A 25,630-nucleotide genomic window follows, 5' to 3' on the forward strand; every position below is an offset into this window, starting at 1 on the left:
TTAAATCCCCAGCCCCTTACTGCTCCCTTTCAGAAAGCTTAACAGCCTCTTTGATGGTCTCAGGAATTCTTTTCAAACATAAATTATTTAAGACAATTTTTTTTTTGTACTGGAGATCGAACTTGGGTCCTTGTGCTTGCGCAGTAGGCGGCGAAACCACTGAGCTAAATCCCTCAAGACAAGGAAATTCTTGATAGCTAGTAGTGTTTTGATTTGGGATAACAAAAGTGACCCAAGTTTGATTGTGGTTTTAGTTGTACAATTCTGTCAATGTGCTAAAAATCTACTGAATCTTACATTTTAAGTTTGTAAATTGAGTAGTATGCAAATTTTTAATTTAATAAGGTTGTTTTATTAAAAAAGAAAAAGCTCGTATAAGAGGAAATTATAAAGATCAGAGCAGAAATCAATGCAATGGAGACTAAGAGAACAATACAAAAAATTAACGAATCAAAAAACAAATGAAATCAATAAACTCTTAGCCAACCTTATCAAAAAAGGAAAGAAAAAGCTCAAAGCCATGCAATCAAGAATGAAAAAGGTGAAGTCACAACAGATCCAGGAGAAATCCAAAGCATCATCAATACCTACTTTGAGAACCTGTACTCTAATAAAATGGAAAACACAGAATGGACAGATTCCTAGATACATATGAATTACCAAAGTTAAATGAAGATACAGAAATTCTAAACACCCCAATTACAATGAGTGAAATTGAAAATGTAATAAAAAATTTACCAACAAAGAAAAGCCCAGGTCCTGACAGCTTCATTGCTGAATTCTACAGGACATTTAAAGAAGAACTATCACCATTACTCTTTGGTTTTTTTTTTTTTTGGTACCGGAGATTGAACTTGGGACCTTGCGCTTGCAAGGCAGGCAGCAGAACCGCTGAGCTAAATCCCTGGCTATCACCATTACTCTTTAAACTCATCAAGGAAATTGAAAGGGAAGCAAGGCTCCCTAATTCATTCCTGGAAGCAAGTGTTACTTTTGATTCCAAAACCAGAGAAAGACCCAACCCAAAAAGAGAACTACAGACCAATCTCCCTAATGAACACAGATGCAAAAATCCTCAACAAGATACTGGCAAACAGAATACAGAGGGTCATCAAGAAGATCTCACACCCTGACCAAGTAGGATTTATCCCAGGGATGAAAGGATGGTTCAACATTCGTAAATTAATAAACGTAATACACTACATTTACAGAATCAAGAACAAAAACCATATGATCATCTCAATAGATTCAGAAAAGGCATTTGACAAAATCCAACACCCATTCATGATAAAAACCCTACAGAAAATTGGAACAGCAGGTCTTTATGTCAACCTGATTAAGGCTATCTATGAAAAACCAACAGCCAACATCATACTAAGCGGTCAAAAACTGAAAACTTTCACGCTAAAACCAGGAACAAGACAAGGATGCCTACTATCACCGCTCTTGTTCAATATAGTTCTGGAAACATTAGCCAAGATACACACGGATAAAATGGCCTAATAATATATTTCTCGGATTGTGTTTCCATTGCGTACCATATGACTGTAGTCGAAATTCAAATTAGGGAGAAGTTTGGCTTATGTGGAGTCAGCTAAGTAACTGGAGTTTTCTTCCAGATCATTATTTGTTCAGTGTTGGTTTTGGGGATCTTTCTGAAACAAATCACATCCTCTGGTGTCTTGGTGCTTGAGATGCTTTTTTAAGTTATATGGAAAAATGTTTAAGTGCTTTTCAGTTTTGTTTTGGTTGAGTTCTACTGTATTTGAATATTATTGTAGTTTTTCCCCCTTACATTGTTCTTCTTCTTTTTTTTTTGGTACCGGGGATAGAACTCGGGACCTTGCGCTTGCGAGGCAGGCGCCGGAATCACTGAGCTAAATCCCCGGCCCTGCATTGTTCTTCTTTGAATGGTTTTAATTTTTTGTATGTGTGTGTGTGTTTGATAGTAAAGTTATTAAAAAAAAAAAAAAAGGAAAAGAGAATTCTGCTTTAAGCATTAAGATGCATACATCCTTCTGCCATGTTTATTATATGTCTTGACATATTTGATCCTTGGTTGAATGTAGATGATATCCACACTGGTTTGAGAGGAGTTGTTATCTTTAGAAATCTTTTTGTAAATCTAAAATGGAATAGATTTTTATCAACAGTTAGTAGAGGGAAACAAAACTCATTTATTGTCATATCCTGATCTGCTTCATGCTTCCATTAAATTCGCATCATGGATAAAGATTTGCTTTCACATTTGCTGAAGCCTACAGTACAGGCTGAGCTGTACAGAATGAGAATACAAAGGACTCACACAGCCAGTTGGAATGGAGGCTTCAACAAGGCTTTTCAAGTTCAGAGTCATCATTGTTCATTTACTAAGCACATATTTGTTTGTCTACTATGGGTAACTATTATCTTAGGCACCACTTAAGCTGATATACATTTAATTAAGAACTGAAGTAAAGGTTGGGAATGTGGCTCAGTGATAAAGGACTTGCCTAGACCCTGGCTTTGACCCCAACACAGCAAAACAAACTATGCTGAAGTCGAGATGGAGTTTCTGTTTTTATAATATTGTCACAGTTTTCTAGGGTATCTATCAATCTCTTAAATGATGTCTACTGTGATTTTTTTCTTTTGACTTACCCTTTGTGAGGTATGCCTATGCAAAGAACTCTTCACTGGACACTGCTATCCTCTTTGTACCTCTTTCTCATCACTACATGCACCAGGATTTTAGCAGTTCTCTGCGTTTGACATTTGATAATCTCCTTGAAACTTTCCCCTGGCTGCTGGCGTGCTTCATTTCCATCTTTCATCTCTCTACTTCCAAATCATTGCCAAATTTCAAGAACAGTTACTGTATTTGTACCTGTTGGAGATTTCCAGTGTTACTGTACTAATGGTAAAGCCCATCTGGTCTCTTGGGATTGCAACCCTTTTCTCCCTAGATTTACTTTTTGTAGATATAACTACAAATCATGGTACTCTTTCCTCAAGACTTTAATAATCTCCTTGTTCCTATTTATTAAGCCCATACTGCTAAGTTTGGAATTCAAGTCCATCTTAGCTTCAGCTTGCTTCTTCCCATTTATATCCCATCACTTCCTGATAGTTTTTCCAGATTAGCTGTACTATTTGATGACCTTGGAATTACCTGATGCCTTCTTGCCTCTGTCAGAGGCAGAGTTCCAGGAATGAACAAACCTGGACTGGGGGTGTTGTTCAGTGCTTCCCTAGCATGAGCAAGGCCTTGGGTTTGATGCCCAGCATCACATACACACATGCCCCTCTCCTTTTTCCAATGCTGTATCCTATCTCATCAGACCTCTGACTGTAAACTGGATGTGGTGGTACACACCTCTAATCCCAGCACCTGGGAGGCTGAGGCAGGAGGATCTCCACAACTTTGTGGCTAGGCTGGACTACATAGTAAGACCCTCTCAAAACAAACAAACCCACCCAAAAGGAGGCAAAGCAAAAAAACTCCTCATAGTGGAACTCCTACTCATATCTCAAGCAATAGTATATTGGCATTAGAATTAGAATTTTTTTTTTTTTTTTTTTAGCTACTGAAGACTGAACCCAAGGCTTTTGCACTGAGATACATCCCCAGGCCTTATTTTGAGACAGAGTCTTGCAAATTTTCTAAGTTGCTCAGGTTGGACTCAAACTTGTGATTCTCTTGCCTCAGGCTTCCTAACAGCTGGGATTAGAGGTATGTAACACTGCACCCAATTTACTGTGTTAGCACTTAATGACAAGGAGGCACGGTATGGAATTCATCTTTTTTTGGTGATGGTAGTGGTCATTACACCTAGTGTTTTGCACACGATAGGCAAGTGAGCTACAATCTCAGCCCCTTTTATTTATTTATGGTACTGGGGATTGAACTCGGGACCTTGTGCTTGCAAGGCAGGCAGCGGAACAACTGAGCTAAATCCCCGGCCCCCTTTTTATTTATTTTTTTTTGTTGTTTTGGTACCAGGGATCAAACTTGGGACCTTGCACTTGCAAGGCAGGTGGTGGAACCACTGCCCTTTTTATTTTTGATATAAGACAGGGTCTCACTTTTTAGTCTAGGGTGGCCTTGAACTCATGGAAATCCTCTTGCCTAAGCCTCTTGAATAGCTGGTATTGTATGTGTGTACCACTGTGCCCCTGGATCTGAAATTTATTTATGTATAATTCATGTTTTGGCAATAGTACCTTACATAAAACATGTTTAATAAACATTATTTGTTGAATTAAAGAACCTCACTTTTTTTTTTACATGGTAGCAAGTTTTGTTAAAGGTAGGAAAAGAAACAGGCTCTGCAGAGCGAGTTTGGGCCAAATAAAAGTAGGAAAAGAGGTACACCCTACAGCATGTGGGTGGGCCACCATGCAAGAGAGAACATGGTGGTAAGGAACCTCAGTTTTTGAAAACGGTAAGGACAGTCTATGGCTATCCCACCCCGAATGCACCTGATCTTGACTGAAAACAGTAAGGACAGTAAGATAAATTAGTAAATCATTTTGGGAGGCAAAGACTATAGCTCAAAATTGTCCCTTTGTTGGATGCTTTAAACTACTCATATTTATTTATTGGTAATGGGGATTGAACTCAGGTCCTTGTGCTTTTGAGGCAGGCAGCAGAACCACTGAGCTAAATCCCCGACCCTAAACTACTCATATTTAGACCTAACTAGATAAAAAGGAAAAGTAGAGTCTTACCGCTGTTCTTGAGAAGTTCTCCTTTTCGGGATTTATCCAAGTTTTCAAGAAACTGTTCGAATACTTTCACATAAGGTGCTAGACTGGTCTTCTTATAATCTAAATTATGAAGCATGTATGCTATTATTAGCATGTTAGCGGCAAAAATAACATAAGAATATAACTTTTAAGTTTCTTGCAAGAATTTTTTTTTGGGAGACAGGGTCTCACTGTGTAGTTCAGACTGGCCTTGAACTCCCAGATATCCTCCTGCCTCAGCCTCCTGAGTGCTGGGATTATAGGCATGCACTACCATCCCTGGCTCTTGTAAGAATTTCCTAGAGTTGAGGTGCAGCTTACTAGCTCAGTGGTATAGTGCTTGCCTGGCATGAGCGAAGACCTAAATTTGATCCCCTTACACACAAAACCAATTTTACAATGTAATTAAAAAATTCTCTAGATAGAAATATTCTTTCATACAATCTTTTAAATCTAGTGTTTTTTATACTTAAAGTATATCTCAATGTAGATGCCAAAGTATAATCAGATATATGTGGTCTACATAATGAGGGGCTAGGGATTTAGCTCAGTGGTTCTGCTATCTGCCTCACAAGCACAGGAACCCAAGTTTGATCCCCGATACAAAAAAAAAAAAAAAGTAGTTGAAAAATTAGGCTCACATTCCTAAGATTTTCAAATATACTTAAAGTTTTCTAATAATTGAATCAAGTACAGTATCAGTTTTAAAATTTAAATTAATTTAAACTGAAAACGGTGTGGTGGTGCATGCCTATAATCCTAGCACTCAGGAGGTTGAGACAGGAGGATCACTGCAAATTCAAGGCCAGCCTGGGCTATTAATATATAGTGAGTTGAAGGCCAGTCTGAACTACAGGGTGAGACCCTGTCTTAAAGCAACAGACTGGAAAAAAAAATTTGATTGTTATATTGGCCACATTCAAGTGCTTAATAGAGACACATGGCTACTACCGGACAGTGCTGCTCTAAAATACCTAAAATCACATATGTATTATCTATTCTGGTAGTCAGGCTTTCTAGTATTAGGGTTAGGGTTATTGCTTTAAGTCTCATTCTATATTTCTTTCTTTAAAATTTTGGCTTCAGGAATAGTTTTACTAACAGAGAAAAACTTCCAAAATGTAGTTAGGCTATTCCTTCTGAAGATGATAAGTTATAGTCATGTCACGTTAGGTATTCCTTGATTTATGTAAGTCCCCCTCCTACCCCCTATATGGGGGATCGAACTCAGGACCTCACACTCCCCAGGCAGGTGCATGGCACTGAGCTACATCCCTGGCCCAATTTATGTAAGTCTTAAAAATGTATACAACAAAAGTCTGAATATGGAATCTTATCCATTTAATCACACAAAGGGTAAGTTTCGATGACAACAAAAAAGGGGTTTAACATGAAATGTAGATTTTAATAGTGTGCTAGGTCTGTGTGGAATTGAGTCCTAATAATAGTTCATTAAAAAAGTAAAAAAAAAACTGAGGGTGTAGTTCAGTGGCAGAGCAGGTGCTTATCATGTTTGAGGTCCGGGGTTTTATCCATAGCACTACAAATACAAAAAGAGAGGGCCAGGGATTTAGCTCAGTGGTTCTGGCACCTGCCTCGAAAGTGCAAGGTCCTGAGTTCGATCCCCAGTATCCAAAAAAAAAAAAAAAAAATCCAAAAAGAGAAACTATACTCTTTTTGGGGTTGGTGGTTTGAGACAGTCTCATTAGTAGTTCAGGCTGGCCTTGAACTCACAGTGATCCTGCTGCCTCAGCCTCCTGAATGTTGGGATTACAGGCCTGCACCACCACAGCCATCTGAGAAACTGTATATTATCTGATTTACTTGGGACTGGGAAAAAGTTATTTAAGGATACTACTATCTGAGCTATGCCTCGCCCCTGCCCACCAAATACTAGGAATTGAACCTAGGATTGAACCACTGAGGTACACCCTAGCCCTTAAAAAAATTTTTTTTATTTTGAGACAAGGTCTTTCTAGATTACCTAAGCTGCCCTTGAACTTGCTACTTTCCTGCCTTTGCCTTCTGAGCAGTAATTTTAGAACTTCTTAAGACCAAATACTATGGCTTATACTTTAAAAAATTTTGTATATTACTTAATATGTAAATGTAGTCAGGAAATATTTAATTTTTCAATGTTTAACATGTATTCCAAATAGTGAAACAAATATATGGAACTTTGTCTAAGGAGATTAAAAAAATTTTTTTTTGGTTTTTTGAGACAGAGTCTTGGTATGTAGTTCAGACTGCCCTTGAACTTACTATGTAGCCCAGCTATCCTTGAACTCGTGGCAGTGCTCCTGCTTGTTTCCTGAGTGCTGGGATTATAGGTATGCATCGCCATACTCAGCTAAAATGTTGAATTAAGGTTCATACAGTACAGGGCCTATTCTAAGGCGGCACCTTCAGGATAAGATGGAGTTGCTGTTGGTCTTGAGGTGCAGGTCAGCAGTCACAGCAGCCTCCACAGGTATCTATAAGTTTTCTTCAGGGCAAATGATCTGAGGTTTGGTACACTAGTAGGGGAAGACAAATATGGAAACAAATATTTGCCTAGTATGTGTGAGACCCTGGGTTTAATTGCCAGTACCACAAAAAAGAAAAAAGTTTGTAAATTAATTGGAAAAAAGCGCCCTATATATAGTCATAGAAAATAACATGATTGGGGCCAAGGATTTAACTTAGTGGCACTGTGCCTGCCTCCCAAGCGCAAGGTCCTGAGTTTGATCCCTGGTACCAAAAAACAAAACAAAAAAACAACAAAAAAAAACCAGAACATGATTAGGGCTGAGGATGTAGCTCAGTGGCTGCCTGGCAAGCACAAGGTCCTGAGTTCAAACCTTGGCAACGCCCCCCTCAAACCCCCACATGATTAAAAGAAAAACAACCATATGGATAATTACAGGAGTCCCAAGAATTGACCAATCGATACTGCCCAAGGTGGATATGAACTCAAAAGATAACAGTGAGAGTAGATAGAATATTCCAGAATTTGTGAAGCAGAAAGGAAGGAGCAAATCAAATTAATGTGAAAAAGAGCAAAACTTTTAAAATCATGTGGTGGCACAAGTTTATAATCTTAGCACTCAGGAACCTAATGAGGGAAGACGATTGTGAGTATGCATCCTGGGCTACATAGCAAGTTTAAAGCCAGCCTGGACTACAGTGTGAGACTCTGCTACAAACAACAAACAAACAAACAGATAGTAAAAAACTATCACTAGTTTGTTATCAGTGATAACTTATCACTGATTCCAAACTTCTACAACTGCTAATACATTTGAGTCTAATGGCTATTAGGGCATTTGTGAAGAGATCTAATGATACTCATTTCAATTTATTTTTGCAATTATAGAAAAATTTCTCCTAATAAGGAGTCAAACTTGTTTTCCTTTCCTTTTCTTTTTGTTGTGTTGGGGACTGAACCTAGGGAACTTTGTGCATACTAGGGAAGAGATTACAACTGAACTGCACTCCCAGCCCTCAAAATTTGCTTTCTGAAAAACTATGTATAAGCCAGGTGTGGTGGTGCATACCCATAAACATAGCACTCAGAAGGCTGTGGCAGGAGGATCACAACTTGGAGGCTAGCCTAGGCAACACAGAGAGATCAAGGCCCACGTGGACTATATAAGACTCTGTCTCAGAAAACCAAAAACCAAGCAAAGCAAAGCAAACCAAAAGACCCTAAGTCTGAATTAACAAATATTTTGAACAACAAATATGGGGCTGGGGTAACTCAGTGGTAGAATCCATGAGACCCTCGGTTTGCTTTTCTCACGGTAGATCACCCTGAGTCCTCCAGGGTGTACTTTTATCTTGCTTTTTCCTCTTTTACTTAGCCCAAGCTTGCTCTACAGAGCTAGTTTCTCCCTCACTTTTCACTTTTACTTTTAAAAATAAACTTTGTCACTAATAAAAAAAATTCAGAGATGATATTCAATTAAAAAACTATGGTAAAAGTAATATATGTACATTGTTTAAAAGAATAAAATAGTACTTAATGGGTTTATTATAGGAAAATTAGCAACCTTCTGCCCTGATAATTCTGACCTCTCTGTCCTCTTGAATGACAATGATTTTTAGCAAATATGCACCTCCACTGTTATTTACCAATATGAGGCCATTCTTCTACCTGTAGGGTTGTTTTCGTTTTGTTGGGTGTGGTAGTGATGGTTGCTGTGCACTCAGGACCTTTTCTCAGTTTTCTAAACTTTCAATTATTTATTTATTTATTTTGGTACCAGGGATCAAACTCAGGTCCTTGCACTTGCGCAGCAGGCAGAGAAACCACTGAGCTAAATCCCCGGCCCCAATTTTTATTTTTTTGAGACAGGGTCTCACTATGTAGTTCAGGCTAGCTTCAAACTCAGAATGATCCACTTACCTGAGCCTCCCCAGTGCTAGCATTATAGGCAAAAGTCACCACACCTGGCTCTGAACTTTTAAAAAATGATGTGCCTTGGTGTAGGCCTGTTTTCTTTTGATTGTGATGAGTGCTTTCATTTCTGGAATGTTTTCATATGTAATTGTGACAATTTTTTCCAAGACAGAGTCTCACTGTGTAGTCCAGGCTGGCCTTATGGCCAGCCTCCTGAGTAACTGGGATTACAGGTGTATACATCATACTCAGCTTTTCTTCTTATTTGTTCTGTTTCTGAAACTCCCATAGGCAGTTTTAGTTTTCCTAAATCAATTCTCTAATTTTTAAAAATCTTTTTCTTTCTTAAAACCACTATCATGTCGTCTGTTTTATACTACTTTCTGGAACTCTCAACTTTTCTCTTTCAACTCTTCTATTGATGTTTTTTACTCTAATGATTGTTTTTTACTCTAATGATTGCTCTTGTTCAAGAGCTCTTTCTTTTTTTTTTCGTACTGGGGATCGAACTCAGGACCTTGCGATTGTGAGGTAAGCGCCAGTATCACTGAGCTAAATCCCCGGTCCCCGAGAGCTCTTTCTTACTCTATTCCTTTGTTGTAGCATTTTGATCTTGCTTCATGGATAAACTATCTTAACATTCTTTGAGGATATTAATATTTTTTGTTTTATTCCTTTACTCCTTACAGTGTTTTTTCCTGAGTTCCTTTTTCCAGTTTGTCTTTCATATTGGAGAGTTTATAAAAAAATATTTTAGAGAGAATACTTGTAATGACTCCACAAATATTAATAGTGGATATACCATGTGTTGATGTTGTTAGTGCTGGAGTATTTGGAGCTTGAATTTTGAAAGGAGAGTATCAACATTTGATCAAAAAAGGTCAAAGAGACCACATATCTGTACTGTCCAATATAAAAATCACTAGCAGCTGGTGACTCATTTGGGAGCCTAAGGCAAGAGGATCACAAGTCTGAGTCCTGCCTGGGAAACTTAAGTTGCAAAACCCTGTCTCAAAGTAAAAAAATTAAAAAACCAGGCTGGGATGTAGCTCAGTGCAAAGGCTCTGGGTTCAATTCCCAGTACTAGGGTGGGAGTGGGGTCCCTGGCTATTTAAAACAATTAAATGAAATAAAAAATTGAGCTTCTCAGTCACACTAGTCATATCTTAAGTACTGAAAAGTCATATGTGGCTAGTGACTTCCATATTGAGCAGTGAAAATATATTAATATTTCCATCATCATGGGAAGTACCATTGAATTCTTTTGCTAGAGTGCATGTTTTGGATGCCAGGATAGAAGATCATTAGTGGAAGGTTTAGAAATTCCTCACTTCCTTTGATTATGCAATTATGCAATTTTAGACTGACCTTGAACTTGATATGTAGCCCAGGCTCGATTTGAACCCCTGGCAGTCCCTTACCTCAGCCTCCCGACTGGCAGGATTACAGGCATGTGCCACAGGGCTCCTCCATTCCTTAGAATCCTTTTTTTTTGTTTATTTGGTACAGAATCTCATTATACAGTCCAGGGTGGACTTGGATTTGTGATCCTCCTGCCTCAGATTCCCAAGTGCTGGGACTGCATTAGCACTGATTATAGGCATGCACCACCATGCCTCGCCCATTGATTCTGTGTGTGTGTGTGTGAAGCAGGGTCTCCCTATGTAGTTCAGGCTGGCCTTGAACTCACTATGTAACCAAGGCCGCCCTTGAACTCATGGCCATCTTCCTGCCTCAGCCTCCCAAGTGCTGGGATTACCATGTTTGGCCCAGTCGATTTTAGTATTAAATAAATTTGATAAAATTGTAATTTTTATATTGCTTATTATCTTATGAAAACTAACAAAAAATGCAATTTTTGGTCATCCTATATTTAAATAATTGAACTGGTAAGTGGTTAAAAAGTTTGTGTTAAAAGTGAAGCTTCAGGCTAGGTATGGTAGTGCATGCCTATAATCCCAGCACTGGCAAGGCTGAGGCAGGAGGATCACTGAGAGTTCAAGGCCATCCTGAACTACATAGGGAGACATTGTCTCAAAAAACAAGCAAGCAACAAGCAATCAATCAAGCAAACAAACAAGTGAAGCCTCAATACATTAAACTACCTCTGGTTCTGTGTTTGATATCAGCTTCAGCTTCATTCTCCTCTTTTTTGTTCTCATTAGTGGAAATGACATCCAATTCACAGCAAATGGAGCTACAAATAACAGAGTAAGAGAATTTTCAAGTTGGTTTTTGGTCAGCATTACTCAGTAAATGCCAGCATATGAATCCCATTAAGATTTTCTGTGAAAAAATTATGTGGCTCAGCTCAACATAAAGCTCAGTGATATGAGACCACTTGCCTAGTGTGCTAAGGCCCTAGGTTCAATCCCCAGGCTACAAAGAAAAAGTGGCCATTTTGGGGTCTTTGAAAGACTTAGTGTAGTTTTTCATGCATGTTATTAAAGCTTGTGAAATATTTTTTTTTTCTGGTGCCAGGAATCAAACTCAGGATCTTGTGCTTACTAGGCAGGTGTGGCGCCATTAAGCTATATCCCTGGCCCATTTTGAAATCTTACAGTAAACTTTTTTTTTGCAGTTCTTGAATCGAACCCAGGGCTTTGCATATTCTAGGCAAGTACTCTACGATGGACAGATCTAAATAGATCAGCCCTAAAGAGATTTTTAATATACTTAAGTTGCCATTTCCCAGACTTATTATTTTTGGGGCTGGGCACTGAACCCAGTGTCCTTACCACTGTGTTATACCCTCAGCCCTCCCAGACTTATTTGATCTTAAAATCTTTTGTAAAATAGCTGAGTTTTAAACTTGTATTATTTATTATGGCATCATAATCTAATCTTAGAATCAAGTATCCACATAACCAAATAACCATTCCTGTGTAGCTATCTTTCTTAAAAGGGATCCAATATAATCTGTTTCAAATTCACATTCACAAAGCGTTATCAATGATCTGGAGCATACCTTATTGTTGGAACAGTAAAGGGATCAAATTGATCCACTTTCTGTAAATCAATAGGCACAGAAATGCGACCTGTAAGAACCAGAAGTTATAAACTGATGATTGTGGAACACTGATTACTATAGGCTGTCTTCTATGAGTTATTTTTGGTTAAAATTTTACAGAGGGTTAGATTTATCTGTTAATAAGAATATTTAGAAATATAAATTACTTTCACATTGGATGTACCTGTTATTTATCTTAAACAAAAAACTGATGTGAAGAATGTTGAGCTATTTCCCTGTTGCTTTTACTTTTATTTCCATTTAGAAACAAGTTATATTTTAAAATTCCAGGGTGGGTGTGGTGGCACATGCCTGTAACCCCAGCATTTGGGAGGCTGACACAGGAGGACAGCCAAGAATTCAAGGCTAGTATGGACTACAGAGTGAATTCAAGGCCAGCCTGAACTACATAGTAAGACACTGTCACAAAAAACCAACCAGCCAAATTGTATACATACATACATACAAATGATTCCTCCACTTGCTTCACAGCATGGCTCGGAGAACTAAGTGAGATAATATTTTCAAAAATACATATTAAACTACGTGGTGGATTAAATAAAAAACAACCCAAAAAACCAAGAGTGAAAACACAACCTACTGAATGGGAAAAACTTTTTGCCAGTGATTACTCAGAGGACACATTTAGAATATATAAAAAATTCAAACAATTTAGAACCCTTCAAATAAAAGACTCAGTCAAAAAATGGGCAAGTGAAATGAACAGATGCTTCACATGAATAGCAAAATGGCCAATAAATACATAAAGAAATGTTCAACAAATGGAATTAATATAAGAAAATGAAAAAATGGAAACAAAGTCTTTGTAAATAGGGAGAGATGGAGGGTTTGAAGGGAGGGCAGGGGAATAGGGGAAAAATAAGAACTAAGAGACATTATGTAAAGGTGCAAATTTCCAAAGATGAATGTCATTATACTATATATCTAAAATATACCAATAAAATTAATAATAATAAAAAAAGAAATGCTCAAAAAAAAAAAAAAAAAAGAAAAGAAATATTCAACACTGCTGGCCATTACAGAAGTGCAAATTAAAACAACACTGAGATTCCATCTCACTCCAGAAAGAATGGCCATCATCAAAAAATCAAATAAATGCTGGAAAGCCTGCCCGGGGGAGGGTAGGGGAGAAGAACTTTTCTACACTGTTGGTGGGAATGTAAAGTAGTACAACCACTGTGGAAATCAGTATGGAGATTCCTTAAAAAATTAAAACTACAGGGCTGGGGATTTAGCTCATTGGTTCCACTGCTGGTCTCACAATCACAAGGTCCTGAGTTCAGTCCCCGGTACCAAAAAAAAAAAAATTAAAACTATAAATTTCATTTAACCCAGCTGTTCTCCTTCTAGACATCTTCCTGAAATAGTTAAAGACATATTACAGAGATACATGCATTCCCATGTTTATAGCAGCACAATTCATAATAGCTAAATTTTGGAAGCAGCTCATATGCCCACCAACAGATGAATGGATAAAGCAAATGGAGTACTACTCTGCCATAAAGGAGAGACTTGAGTCATTTGTAGGAAAATGGCTGCACCTTGAGACTATAATGTTAAGTGAAATAAATCAGATACACAAGCTTAAATATTGCAGTTTCTCTCACATGAGAAGCCCAGAATAAAAATAAAGAGCAAAAGGGCTGGGGATTTAGCTCAGTGGTTTCACTGCCTGCTGTGGAAGCACAAGCACCTGAGTTCGATGCCCAGTACCAAAAAAAAAAAGAAGATAGATAATAGGAAACAGGGAGATAGATGGTTCAAAGTGGTAAAGGGGATCAAGAGATGGAGGGAGGAGGGAACAGAGAGGGAGGAAAGGAAGGGATAAAGAATAAAATAGGAATTGGGATGATGTGTTTATGTATATACCAACTCCACATAAGGAATGTAAACATTATGTACTGCAAACATGTATTAAAAAAAGGGATGTGGGCCGGGGATTTAGCTCAGTGGTTCCACCACCTGCCTCACAAGTGCAAGAACCCCAGTTCAATCCCTGGTACCAAAAAAAAAAAAAAAAAAAAAAAAAAAAGGGATGAAAAAAGAAATTAAGATGTGTTATGTACTTATACCAACTTCTGACAAGGAATGTAAACATTATGTATTACACACGTGTACCAATAAACTAAAATATAAAAAAAGAAATATGTAAACAAACAAAATAAGAACTGAATTCAGCTGGATGTGGTCTTGCATGGTTGCAATCCCAGCACTCTGGGAGGCTAAGGCAGATGGACTGCAAACTCAAGTAAAGCCACCCTGGGCAACTTAGTGAGACTTTAGTTTCAAAATAAAAAATAAAAAAAGGGTTGGGGATGTAGCTCAGTGCAAAGGCCCTGGTGCAATCCCCAGTGCCGGGGGAGGAGCTGTAGGATGGGGAGGGGAAGGAGAACTGAACTATTTCTAGCACCAACAGAATTTGTTTGATGACTTTGAACATGTCACTTTAATCTCTTGGGCTACTGTTTTTTCATCTGAGCAATGGGAGCTTTTGTACTATGATTTCTAGGTCCTTTCCAATTCTTTTTTTTTTTTTTTTGGTACTGGGGATCGAACTCAGGACCTTGCGCTTGTGAGGCAGGTGGTGGAACCACTGAGCTAAATCCCCAGGCCCTTGTTTTGTTTTTTTAGCCTGGGTCTCACTATGTATTTCAGGCTGGCTTGAACTCACTATGTAGTCCAGGCTGGTCTCAAACTCATGGCAATCCTCCTGCCTCAGCTTCCTAAGTGCTGGGATTACAGGCATGTACCACCATGCTGGGTTTAGGTTCTTACCAATTCTAATTTAAACACTGAACCTCTCAAACCTAACTGAAAGAACATTAACGTAGCAGAAATTTTAAATGACAATATAAAAAATAATTTAGGTACTATCTAGAAGAGCAGTCTTCAGTCTGTAATAGCACAGATGTATATATTCACACCTTAATGGTGTGCTTGCTAAAACAAAAAATAACTTAAGTTTTCCTACTTTCTTTACATATTGTACCTGTTTTAGGATGAACACTAAAAGGGCTCTTCAGTAAATGATTGATTCCTTTGCTAACATTAATATCCAGCCGTGGAAAACAGTATTGCAGCATAATCTCCCACTCCAGCCAGGGTCCACATTTATCGTTTTTGATATTCTAGAAGCAGATGCAAGGCCAGTATGAGGATTAGTAGGATCTTCTGAGTATTTCGTTATTTTTAAATTTTTATTTATTTTATTAAATAAAAGCAGATGATTTATTTGAAGGTGAGGAAAGGGGAAGAAAGAGAGGAAGAGAGAGAAAGAGGGAGAAGGGGAGAGGGGGAAGGGGGAAGGCGGTTATTCTGGAGGAGTAGGGAGTATTTCTCTACAGAAAGTTAAAAAATGATCTTCAACCATCTTTAACTGATCAAACAAAACAATCAGAACTCAATTAAGAAGTACACTGTAAACACAGATTTCAGTGGAATATACCTGACTCGTGCTGGTTATTCTTTTCAGATGCTCCCAACGCTGAAGTGAATTATGAGACTTCTGGAAGTATGGTTGAAGTTCTTCATGAATTGGTGATGTGACATTAAGGAACACATTCATTTTTTGTTGTTGTTACTGTTGTTTTTTTGTTTTTTGAGACAGGGTCTTGCTATGCAGTTCAGGTTCACCTTTAACTCACTATGTGGCCCAGGCTGGCCTCAAACTCAGTGATCCTCCTGCCTCAGCCTCCTGAATGCTGGGATAACAGGCATGTGCCAACATGCCCACCTTTATTTCTTATGGCATTCCAGATCTGAGATGCAAAAGTGTAGAAATATGAGATACTTTGTAGCCAGGTGTGGAGGGACACCCCTAAGTAATCCTAGCACTCAGGAGGCTAAGGCAGGAGGATCAGCTGTGAGTTCGAGGCCAGTTTAGGTTACATAGTGAGTTCAAGGGGCCAGGAATTTAGCTCAGTGGTTCTGCCACCTGCCTCGCAAGCGGAAGGACATGAGTTCGATCCCCGGTACCAAAAAAAAAAAAAAAAAAGTTAAGAATTACTGACAAAGTGACTGTAAGGGTTCATATACTTAAGGGCCAGGGATTTAGCTCAGTTGTTCCACTGCCTGCCTTGCAAGCGGAAGGACCCGAGTTTGATCCCTGGTACCAAAAAAAAAAAAAAGCTTCTATATAGTGAGTTCAAGGCCAGCCTGAACTATATTGTGAGAACCTATCTAAAAAAAAAAAAAAGATATTTTGTATAAAAAGATTAAACTTACATGTAAACACATTTGTAGTATTATAAATCAATATAACTTGCTCATATAGGAATGGTCTGAGAAAAGGATATTCCCAGGAAGAAGGGCTAAAATCTTATCCCAGCTTTCTTTATTTTCAAGAATATCTTGATCAACCAAGGCATATTCTTCAAAGTATTTTTTAATTATGTTTATAGATCTTCTGTAGGAATAACAAAGTCCCAATAGTATAAACAACATATATAACTTTAGTTATTGTTGCCATTGGGTGGGAGGTTACTGCTTACTTTCTCTGAATTTCTAGAACTTAACTAGGTAAGATGGGAATAATACCCCTTTACTATGCTATGAGTTAAAAATAAGACACTTGAAGGGGAAAGAACCTAGCATAGTAGCTGGCACAGGATTAATATTCAAGAAATATTTACTTCTTTTTTTTTTTTCCAGAAATGCTTACTTCTTAAACTCTACAACCAAGTAGTTTAGTAGCATCATAAAAGTGCAACAGCATAGAAAGTAACCCAGTGCAACATATCAGTATTAGAACGTGGGACAGTCTATAGTCTCTGAATTGCTCGCTTTAACATCTCAAGTGTGTAGTGCTTATACTTTGCAAATACACTTCACACCTACTGTGCCATTTAATCTCTGCTACAATTCTGTGAGACAAGTACAGCAGATGTCCTGTCCATCATATAGACAAGAAAGTGGAGGCTTCACATTTTATCAAGTTTATATTTGCAGCAGGACAGGAGTTCTTCTAATGGAATGCTTTTTCCGCTATCCTAGAGAAGTAGTGAATTCAATAGAAAAAGCCTGGGCTTTGGAGTTAGGCCCATGAATGCTAAATGTAACAACTATGTGATGCCAAGCAAATGATATAATCTCTCTAAAACTCACTTTCCTCATTTGTAAATGGGTTATTGTCATGTCTCTCATGAAGTTGTTGTGAAGGCCTAGAAGAACAATTGTAGAAGCTATCAGGAATACTGCAGCATAAATATGCATTCAGCTAATTGTTGCTATTATTATTATTATAAAATACTACCCAGCTGTAAAAATTGATAGCAAGATAATTCTTTTTTTTTTTGGTACCGGGGATCGAACGCGGGTCCTTGCACTTGCGAGGCGGGCAGCAGAACCACTAAGCTAAATCCCCGGCCCCCAACAATAACAATCTTTTTAATGGAAAGCTCAGGTCATGAGAGGCCAAACATCCAAGGGAGGAAGAAGAAAATTAAATCAAGATGAAGATAAAAATTAATCAAAAGGCACTATATGATACCACCTAAAACCTACTACCCTGGAGGAAGCAGGCTAAGGAAGATTAAGCTACAGCAAATTATCTAATGTGAATGTTAGTGATGAAAAAGCAGGAAGCAAGTCATTTGGGCCCAAGGGGATATCTGGCCAAGAAAAGGTCGAAATGGCTATAGGTAAAGCCAAATAGAAAGGAATAGGTAGGAGAATCCAAACTATATAGGCATGCAGATGATGACAGGGCAGACTTCTTCCTCCCAAGAAAGATTTGCTGTACTTTATTGTCTATCCCCTTTCCCACTTTCACAATCCCACCTAACAGCTGATAGCAAGACAATTCTAAAAGCACATGCAAACAAATCAGATACAACTTAATTGGAATCTTTCCAACAGACCTGACAAAAGGGTGAATTTTTTCACTTAGGTGAACTTTCTTTTTAACGTCCTGGCCACCCTGAAAAATAAAAGAACAAAAGAAAACAACTTATGTATATTATATAACAAATAGAATAATTAAAAATTTCTGGGCCGAGGATTTAGCTCAGTGGTTTCGCTGCCTGCTGCGTAAGCGCAAGGACCCGAGTTCAATCCCTGTTACCAAAAAAAAAAAAAAATTCTTTATTGTATTTCATTTACATTTAAAAGTATGTAACTTCATAGATAAATTAATTTTTTTATCAAAGGAAGATACAGCAAATATGAAATATCTTAAACAATGTAGCTACAATAGCTTTATTTAAAAAAAATAGGGCTGGGGATTTAGCTCAGTGGTTCCGCCGCCTTCCTCGAAAGCCCAAGGACCCTAGTTCGATCTCCGGTACCAAAACAAAAAAAGTCCGTGTTCGATCCCTGGTACCCCTCCCCCCGCAATTCCATTATTTTCATAGATGAGGTCTTGCTATGTTGCTCAGGTTGTTCTCAAATTCATGGGCTCAAATGATTCTCCTTGTACAGTGTTCTGAATATTGGGACTGCAACCAGGTCTAACCATGCCCAGGTTGCTACTAGGACTTTAAATGGTAAGATCGTCTACTCTGGAATGTGAATGCTATAAAAACAGCTTTAAAAAATAAAATTGGTTTTTGTGGTCCTAGGGATCAAACACAGGGGCACTGCACCACTAAGCTACATCCATATCCCCCTTTTTTTGGTACCAGGGATCAAACTCCGGACCTTGTGCTTGTGAAGCAGGCGGTGGCACTACTGAACTAAATCCCCGGCCCAACCCCTTTTTAATTTTATCTTGAGACAGACTAAATTGCCCAGGCTGGCCTGGAACTTGTGATCTTTCTGATTCAGCTTTCTAAGTAGCTGGAATTCAGGCATGGTGGCCCATGCTTGGCTTTTGTTTTGAGACTGACAGGTCTTGCCCAGGATCATCTCAAATTTGTGATTCTCCCTCCTTAGCTTCCCAAGGATCTGGGATTACAGATGGGTATCATTGGTTCCAGCGAGACAGCTTGAATTTTTGTTACTAAGCAAGCCAGGGTTGGTATCATCTAGTAAATAAAGCAATGTAAATAATTAAGAAGTCCTTACCTTTACAAGGCTCAAATATTCAACTATCCCAGAACGTACTCCAGAGGACAATTTTCTAACTGATTCATCACAGACCCAACAATGAACGCCTCTCCTTCCAGAATAAACCCAGAGACGATGCTTAAACCCAAAGTCCTCTGTGGAGGGGAGAAATAAATAATAGGTTTTAAGAAAATGTATAAATGTCTAATTCTTGCTTACTTCCTTAGCTTCATTTTTTATCTGTTCACATATACTTTCATGTAAACCATATTAAATTACCTATTTATTGTGCCTCTCATGTTTTTGCCTTCATGTCTTTACCCATACTGATATTCCTGCCAAGAATTTCTTTATGCTCAGCACTTTCATTTGTCCCTGACCACTGGTGATTTATCCTTAAAAATAACCTAGGAATATTAAATGAATTAATACATTTAAAGTATTTAGAACAGTGCCTGGCACATAATAAGTCCTCTATGTAAGAGTTAACTATCATTATCACCACCTCTTCTATGAAGCTTTTTATGACTCAATCTTCTGTTCCCATTTTTTTTTTTGGTACTAAGGATTGAACCTAGGGCTTTTGCACTAAACTCATGGCCCCCACTCCCTCGAACTTTTGTGACAGGCTGGGCTTGAATTTGTGATCCTCTTGTCTCAACCTCCTAGAGTGGTGGAATTACAGGTGTCTGCCACCACAGCTGTCTGTGCCGATTCCTATATGCATTCCTGGTGTTCTATAACCCCATAGGTCCCTATGTATATTACTTCATAAATGTGATCCTCAATTTTTTGTTTCCTTAGACTGTGTAACCTACTTGTGCTAAGAATTGTTATCTTTTACACTTCTTTCATTTAGAACAGTACTTAACAAAGTTGTTCAATAGAGGACTGAATTGGGAGAAAATACAATGGTTTGTTCAACAGCTATATTAAAGTTTCCACTATAATTTTATTTGTTCTTTGGAGGTAATGGGGATCGAACCCAGATTGAGTTACATTTCCAGCCCTTTTGTAAATTCTCACTAAGTTCCTAATTTGCCTACCTAGACTCTCCCAACTTGTGATTTTCCTGCCTCAACTCCCAGAGTGCGGGAATTACAGGGATACGACTACAACTTTGTTCTTATTTGCTTTATTTTCCTCTCAAATGTTTCAAGGAGACATATTAGAAATTTATGAGATTTGACTACAAAATACAGAGACTAATGTTCAGAGAAGAGATTCTTGCATTTGACCCCACTCAGACACTACTGATACTTGCCCTTCAGTGCTCGGTCAATGATGTGTATGGCCATTGTCATGAGGGTCCAGCACTTGGAGCATATGTCTGCGGAGCTGGAACAGAGTCACCATTACTTATTGTCACTGATACCTTCCACCCCAACAGCAAGGCACATGGTCCTTACCTACAGCATCTCCTCACATCATCATAGTCTGTCATGTCAATGTCAAATACCAGTTCTTTTTCCTGAGCCTGGAAGGCTCCCAGCTTCACTGCATTGTGTTGACTGGGCTACGAATATAAAATATCAATTAGTTTCTATAAGAGCTGCTATGTTATTAAGATTGCTTATTTTCTACTCACATGGAAAAAAATGACCAAAGAAAAATAAAACTAAACAAACAAACAAAAAAGAAATACAAAACTATATGACAGGTCTATGTCAATTAAAGTTCATTACTTTGGAGCCCACTCATTCAGAACTTATGATAGTTTTAATTTTTATCTATTTAAAATAGTATGGGGCTGGGGATTTAGCTCAGTGGTTCTGTCGCCTGCCTCAAAAGCACAAGGTCCCAAGTTCGATCCCTGGTACCAAAAAAAAAGAAAAAAAATTAGTATGATGAGTATATAGCCACTATAAATATTTGTTGATTGATAGAAATAATAATAAAGTTATTTTTAGGTTTCTGATAAGGAAAAATCCATATACATAATGTCCTATTGCAAGTTGTTTTAAAGACCTTTCCTTATAAATATGGTATAAGTAACAAATATGTATTTATTTTAAAATTTTCAATAATTTAAAAAGATCTTCCCAATTAGTTTGAAGTGAGTCCTTATTGCAATCCTTCTGCCTCAGCCTCCCAAGTGCTGGGATTATAGGCATGTACCAACATGCCCAGCTGAGATCTTATTATTAAGAGGCTATACTCTTCTAGGTAAAGAAAGTGAACTGAATGTGTCTATTTCATTTGTTTCCTCCAAACTCACAAAAAAAGCTATTTTTTTTGGTGGTACTGGAAATTGAACCCAGAGCTTTTGCACTTAACTACAGACCTATTTATTTATTTGTTTGTTTTTGAGGCAGGTCTCTGCTATGCAGTTCAGGCTGGCCTTGACTCGATGATTCTCCTGCCTCATCCTCTAGAATGCTGGGATTACAGGCATGTACCACCAGGCCAGACCTTTTTATTTTGAGACAAGGTCTTGCTAAGTCACTGAACTGCCCAAGCTAGGCTTAAACTTTCAATCCTCCTGCTTTAGCCTCCCAGAGTGCTGTGATTTCAGGGGTGTACCACCATGCCTGGCTCCAACTGTAATTTTTTATTTAATTTTTACTTATTGTTTTGAGACAGGATCTCACTATGAAGCCCAGGCTGGCCTTGAACTCATGGCAATCCTCCTGCTTCAGCCTCCTGAGTGCTGGGATTACGGCACTACCATGCCACCATGCCTGGCTACCTCCAATTTTTAATCTGATAAAAATTATATCAAGAGCATGTAGGCTGTACTTGTGGAGAGGGCTAAATCCTCATCTGTCAGAGCAAAACATCAGTAGGCATTGCTTAAAATAGAAAAATGAAAGAAATATAAGCCTGTTATTTAGAGAAAAGGAAGTAAATATCATAAGAATCCGCTAAAAGAAACTGGCTAGTTCTGGGTAGCAGGAAATGGTTGAAGAGGTAGAATATTTGATTTTTAGCCTAATGGAAGTATTTTATTTTTTTTGGGTACTGGGGATCGAACTCAGAACCCTGTGCTTGCAAGGCAGGCGCCAGAACCACTGAGCTAAATCCCCAGCCCCTGGAAGTATTTTATTTTTATAACCTCTACAGGCATATATAACTGACAAAAATCACAAAGAAAACACAAAAAGAAAAGTCTATAGATGATTCTGTCTTGAACCAATTAGAAAGAAAAAAATGTCTGGGTGTGGTGGTGCATGCCTATAATTCCAGCACTCTGGGAAGCTTAAGTAGGAGAATTACAAGTTTGAGCCCAGCCTGGGCAACTTCGTGAGATCTTGTCTCTAAAGAAAAGGTCTGGGAGTATAGCTCAGTATGAATGCCCTAGGTTCAAACCGCAGCAACACAGACACAGACATACACACACAAGAAGACTTTTTTCTTCTCTCAGTATTAGGGAAAAAGAAAGTAGAGTGGTACTCTGGTCTTTCTTTAGTTTCATTCTAACCTCTAAAGAGTAATAATTTCCAAAGCATTTTCTTACTTTTCTCCTTACTCTAACAACAGTAAGTCTGGGGTTGGGTCAGAAAAACTGGAATCAAGTCCTACCTATATTTAGAAATTGTGTAATTTTGGGTAAACTATTAAGTTCTCCAGGCCTGTTTTCTTCTTTGTAAAAAGAATGAGGCTTGATAGGAGGAACAAGTATATATATATATATGAAAACTCCATCTAAAAGTGGTTTATTTTGGTTTGTTCATTCATTCAACAAATATTTATGGTGTACTTTGTCTTCCAGGAACTATTTTAGTCACTTAGGATATAACAGTGGCAAGGGTGGGAGGAATAGCAGGTTGTCCTAGTGCTGAGTAAAGACTTGAAAGAAGGGAGGGAATGAATTCAAGTAGATACCTGAGGAAATGGATTTTAGGCTGTAGAAACAACCTAAGCAATGCAAAGTGTGACATGAGTAGACCAAGTGAGGAGAGCTAAAGAGTTCTGAGTATGAGTGACATCATGGGGACACTAGAGTATGGTTTTGAGCAGAGGAATCACAGAATCTAAGCTGCTTCAAAAGGATCCCTTTGCGATCCCCGGTACCAAAAAAAAAAGGTCCCTTTGGCTGCTCTGTTGAGAATGGACTCCAGTCTACAGCATAAACTGCTGGCTTCTCACAGTAATTCAGATGAGAGATGGTGGTGGTAGCACTGGGAATAGCAGCTGGACTTTAGGAATGTATTATTTGGTTTTTTTTGGTACCAGGGATCAAACTTGGGTCCTTACACTTGCAAGGCAGGTGCGGTTCCACTGGGTTAAATCCCCGGCCCTATTTCTTAGTGGAACCAGTACAGGAGTTTAAGACAGGATTCAAAAATAATTCCAGTACTGGGAAAGAATATAATTTTCTTGTTTTCCTCTCTTAAACCTTACTGAGTTCCTCATTTACCCTCTTAGCCAGATACTCATTTTTTTTTGCTTGCTATGTAGTTCAGGCTGGACATGAACTTACTATGTAGCCAGGCTGGTCTCCACGGTGGTCCTCCTGCCTCAGCCTCCTGACTGCTGAGATTGCAGGTGTGTGTCACCATGCTCAGCTTCAGTGTTTTTTTTTTTTTGTACTGCTGAGAATGCTGAGAACCAATTTACTTCCAAATGATTTCCAGTATTGTGTCAAAGAACAAAGATGATTACAATTCACTTGTTTAAAAATGTGGATTTTCAACTACAATAAATTCTAATAAAATTTTAATCTCAAAACTCTGGTGGCACCAATGCTTGATTAATAAAACAACAAAATACATACACAAAAAGATTTCTTACTCTGTGGGAATATACTGCACCTATATCAATCTTGTATGGATTCATTTTCTGCATTTCCTTTTCCAGATCACTCTGACTGTTGAAGGATTGGTAGCGAATGTAAATATCATCTTTCAATGTGAATGAAAATTCACGGTTTTGAAAGTAATTCTTTACCACTGCAAAACAAGTATGCATTTTAGAATATTGTATTTTATTCAGCTTAGGGCATTATAACATTAGCCAATGGAAGATTTTTTTTTTTGGTACCGGGGATCGAACTCGGGACCTTGTGCTTTTGGGGCAGGCGGCAGAACCACTGAGCTAAATCCCTGGCCCACCCGGAAGATATTTTTAATGAGCCCCTGTGCTCAACACTGTTCTAGATGTGAAAAGATAGAACCTAGTCCTCAATTTTAAGTTTACCATTCCATATTTGCTAGGAAAAAGTAATAATGAGGAGAAAGATAAGTATTATAAATATGCAATGCCACCTCTTTCTCTTTGGTAGGCACTAACAAATTCAGCTGAGGACGAAAGTACCCCTTTTCCTCCTCAGACCCTGATGCAGATCAAGCCTCTGAAGCGTTATGCCAGGACCTAGTTAACCCCTGGACGCCGGGGCGCAGTAGGCTGTGTTCATTAGATTCTCGCTCAGCCTTTTACACCAGTGAGGTGGGCAGGATAGAGATAGTAGTATTGTACAGGATGAAATGCAGCTACTCGGGAGGCTGAGACACGAGGATCCTAAATTTGAGCGCAGCCTGGGCCATTTAGCGAGACACTGTCGCAAAAATAAAACAACAGAAACGGCTGGGAATGTAGCTCAATGGTAGAGTGCTTCCTTAGTATGCGCGAGACCGTGGGTTTCATCCCCAGCACTACTATCAAAACAGGGGACTGAGGCATCCGCCACAGTTCCCAGAGCACTTGATAATTGTCAATCTAAGTATGCCCTGCTCGGAAAGTCTCACTTTGCTCCAGACTCTATCCATCCCACCCCCAGCCTCCATCACCTCCGCCGTAGTTGAGCCAGCGATAGTACTGGGCGTAGGGAAAGAGCCTCCGGTAATACAGTTTGAGCAGCTCTGGCAGCTCGGCGGGATCAAACGACTCCATTACAGCGGAACTCCTAGTCAGGATCACTGGAAGAATTGGCGGGAACTACGCAGCCGGAGGTTCCGCCAGTACGCAGGCGCGTTGAGGCCGCGGCCAGTGTCTGCCAGGGCCGCTGGGAATTGTAGTTCCCACAGCCCGCCGGAGTCGCAGGTCTCCGCCCACTGGCCGGGACAAGGCGGGGTTCACCCGCAGCTTCCGGGTTCAAGAGATCGCGTCCTCTCTAGAAACAGTGTCTCGGGGAAGGTGAAACCCTTGGATGTTGATTTAGGTTATCAAAATACATTTAAAAAGATGTCCTATGCAAACTCTATGAATGTTCTAGAAAAAACCCACCAATATCTTTAAAAATAGGTGTCTATGCATGCCTGTTATCCCAATACTTGAGGCTGAGGAAGATCACAAATTTGAGCCCAGCCTGGGTAACTCGCCGAGACCCTGCAAATAAAAAAGGCAGGGGATGTAGCACAGTGGGAAGGCCCTGGTTTCAATCCCTGGTTAGTACGTCTCCAGTAAACTACTAGTAGCCTAAACCTGAACACCTTCACGGTCTTCCCAACTCTTCTGGGTAAAATGATCAACAATGGGCTTCAGTCAAAACATAGTTATTTGAAAATCCCCGGATATCCTCTGCAGAATTTAGTTGGTTTTCCCATCCTCTATGCATCATCCTGTTT

The 25,630-nt window shown here is 38.9% G+C and overlaps 1 protein-coding gene across 2 annotated transcripts; it reads right to left on the minus strand.

The window, feature by feature from the left end:
• Positions 1–1,637: 1,637 nt before the first annotated feature.
• On the minus strand, positions 1,638–25,061 carry Prim1 (DNA primase subunit 1). Of its 2 annotated transcripts, XR_002388281.2 has the most exons (14): positions 24,854–25,061; positions 23,859–24,016; positions 20,534–20,640; positions 20,389–20,462; positions 19,143–19,279; positions 17,999–18,057; positions 16,436–16,545; positions 15,586–15,677; positions 15,130–15,268; positions 12,078–12,147; positions 11,215–11,306; positions 7,132–7,244; positions 4,711–4,809; positions 1,638–2,125 (listed from the first exon to the last, which is right to left on the minus strand). XR_002388281.2 is itself a non-coding variant. In XM_004861273.3 (13 exons), exons 1-13 carry the CDS (start codon positions 24,954–24,956, stop codon positions 2,106–2,108), a joined length of 1,260 nt encoding a protein of 419 aa, XP_004861330.1. In that variant the 5' UTR covers positions 24,957–25,050; the 3' UTR covers positions 1,638–2,105. The 2 variants fall into 2 exon arrangements, 1 of the variants encoding a protein (XP_004861330.1); XM_004861273.3 differs by lacking the exon at positions 7,132–7,244 and having other exon boundaries at positions 24,854–25,050.
• Positions 25,062–25,630: the final 569 nt, after the last annotated feature.

This window comes from Heterocephalus glaber, unplaced genomic scaffold (assembly GCF_053883595.1).
Source record: "Heterocephalus glaber isolate CG9 unplaced genomic scaffold, H.glaber_assembly_v1.0 deba00001569, whole genome shotgun sequence".
Classification (NCBI taxonomy): Eukaryota; Metazoa; Chordata; class Mammalia; order Rodentia; family Bathyergidae; genus Heterocephalus; species Heterocephalus glaber.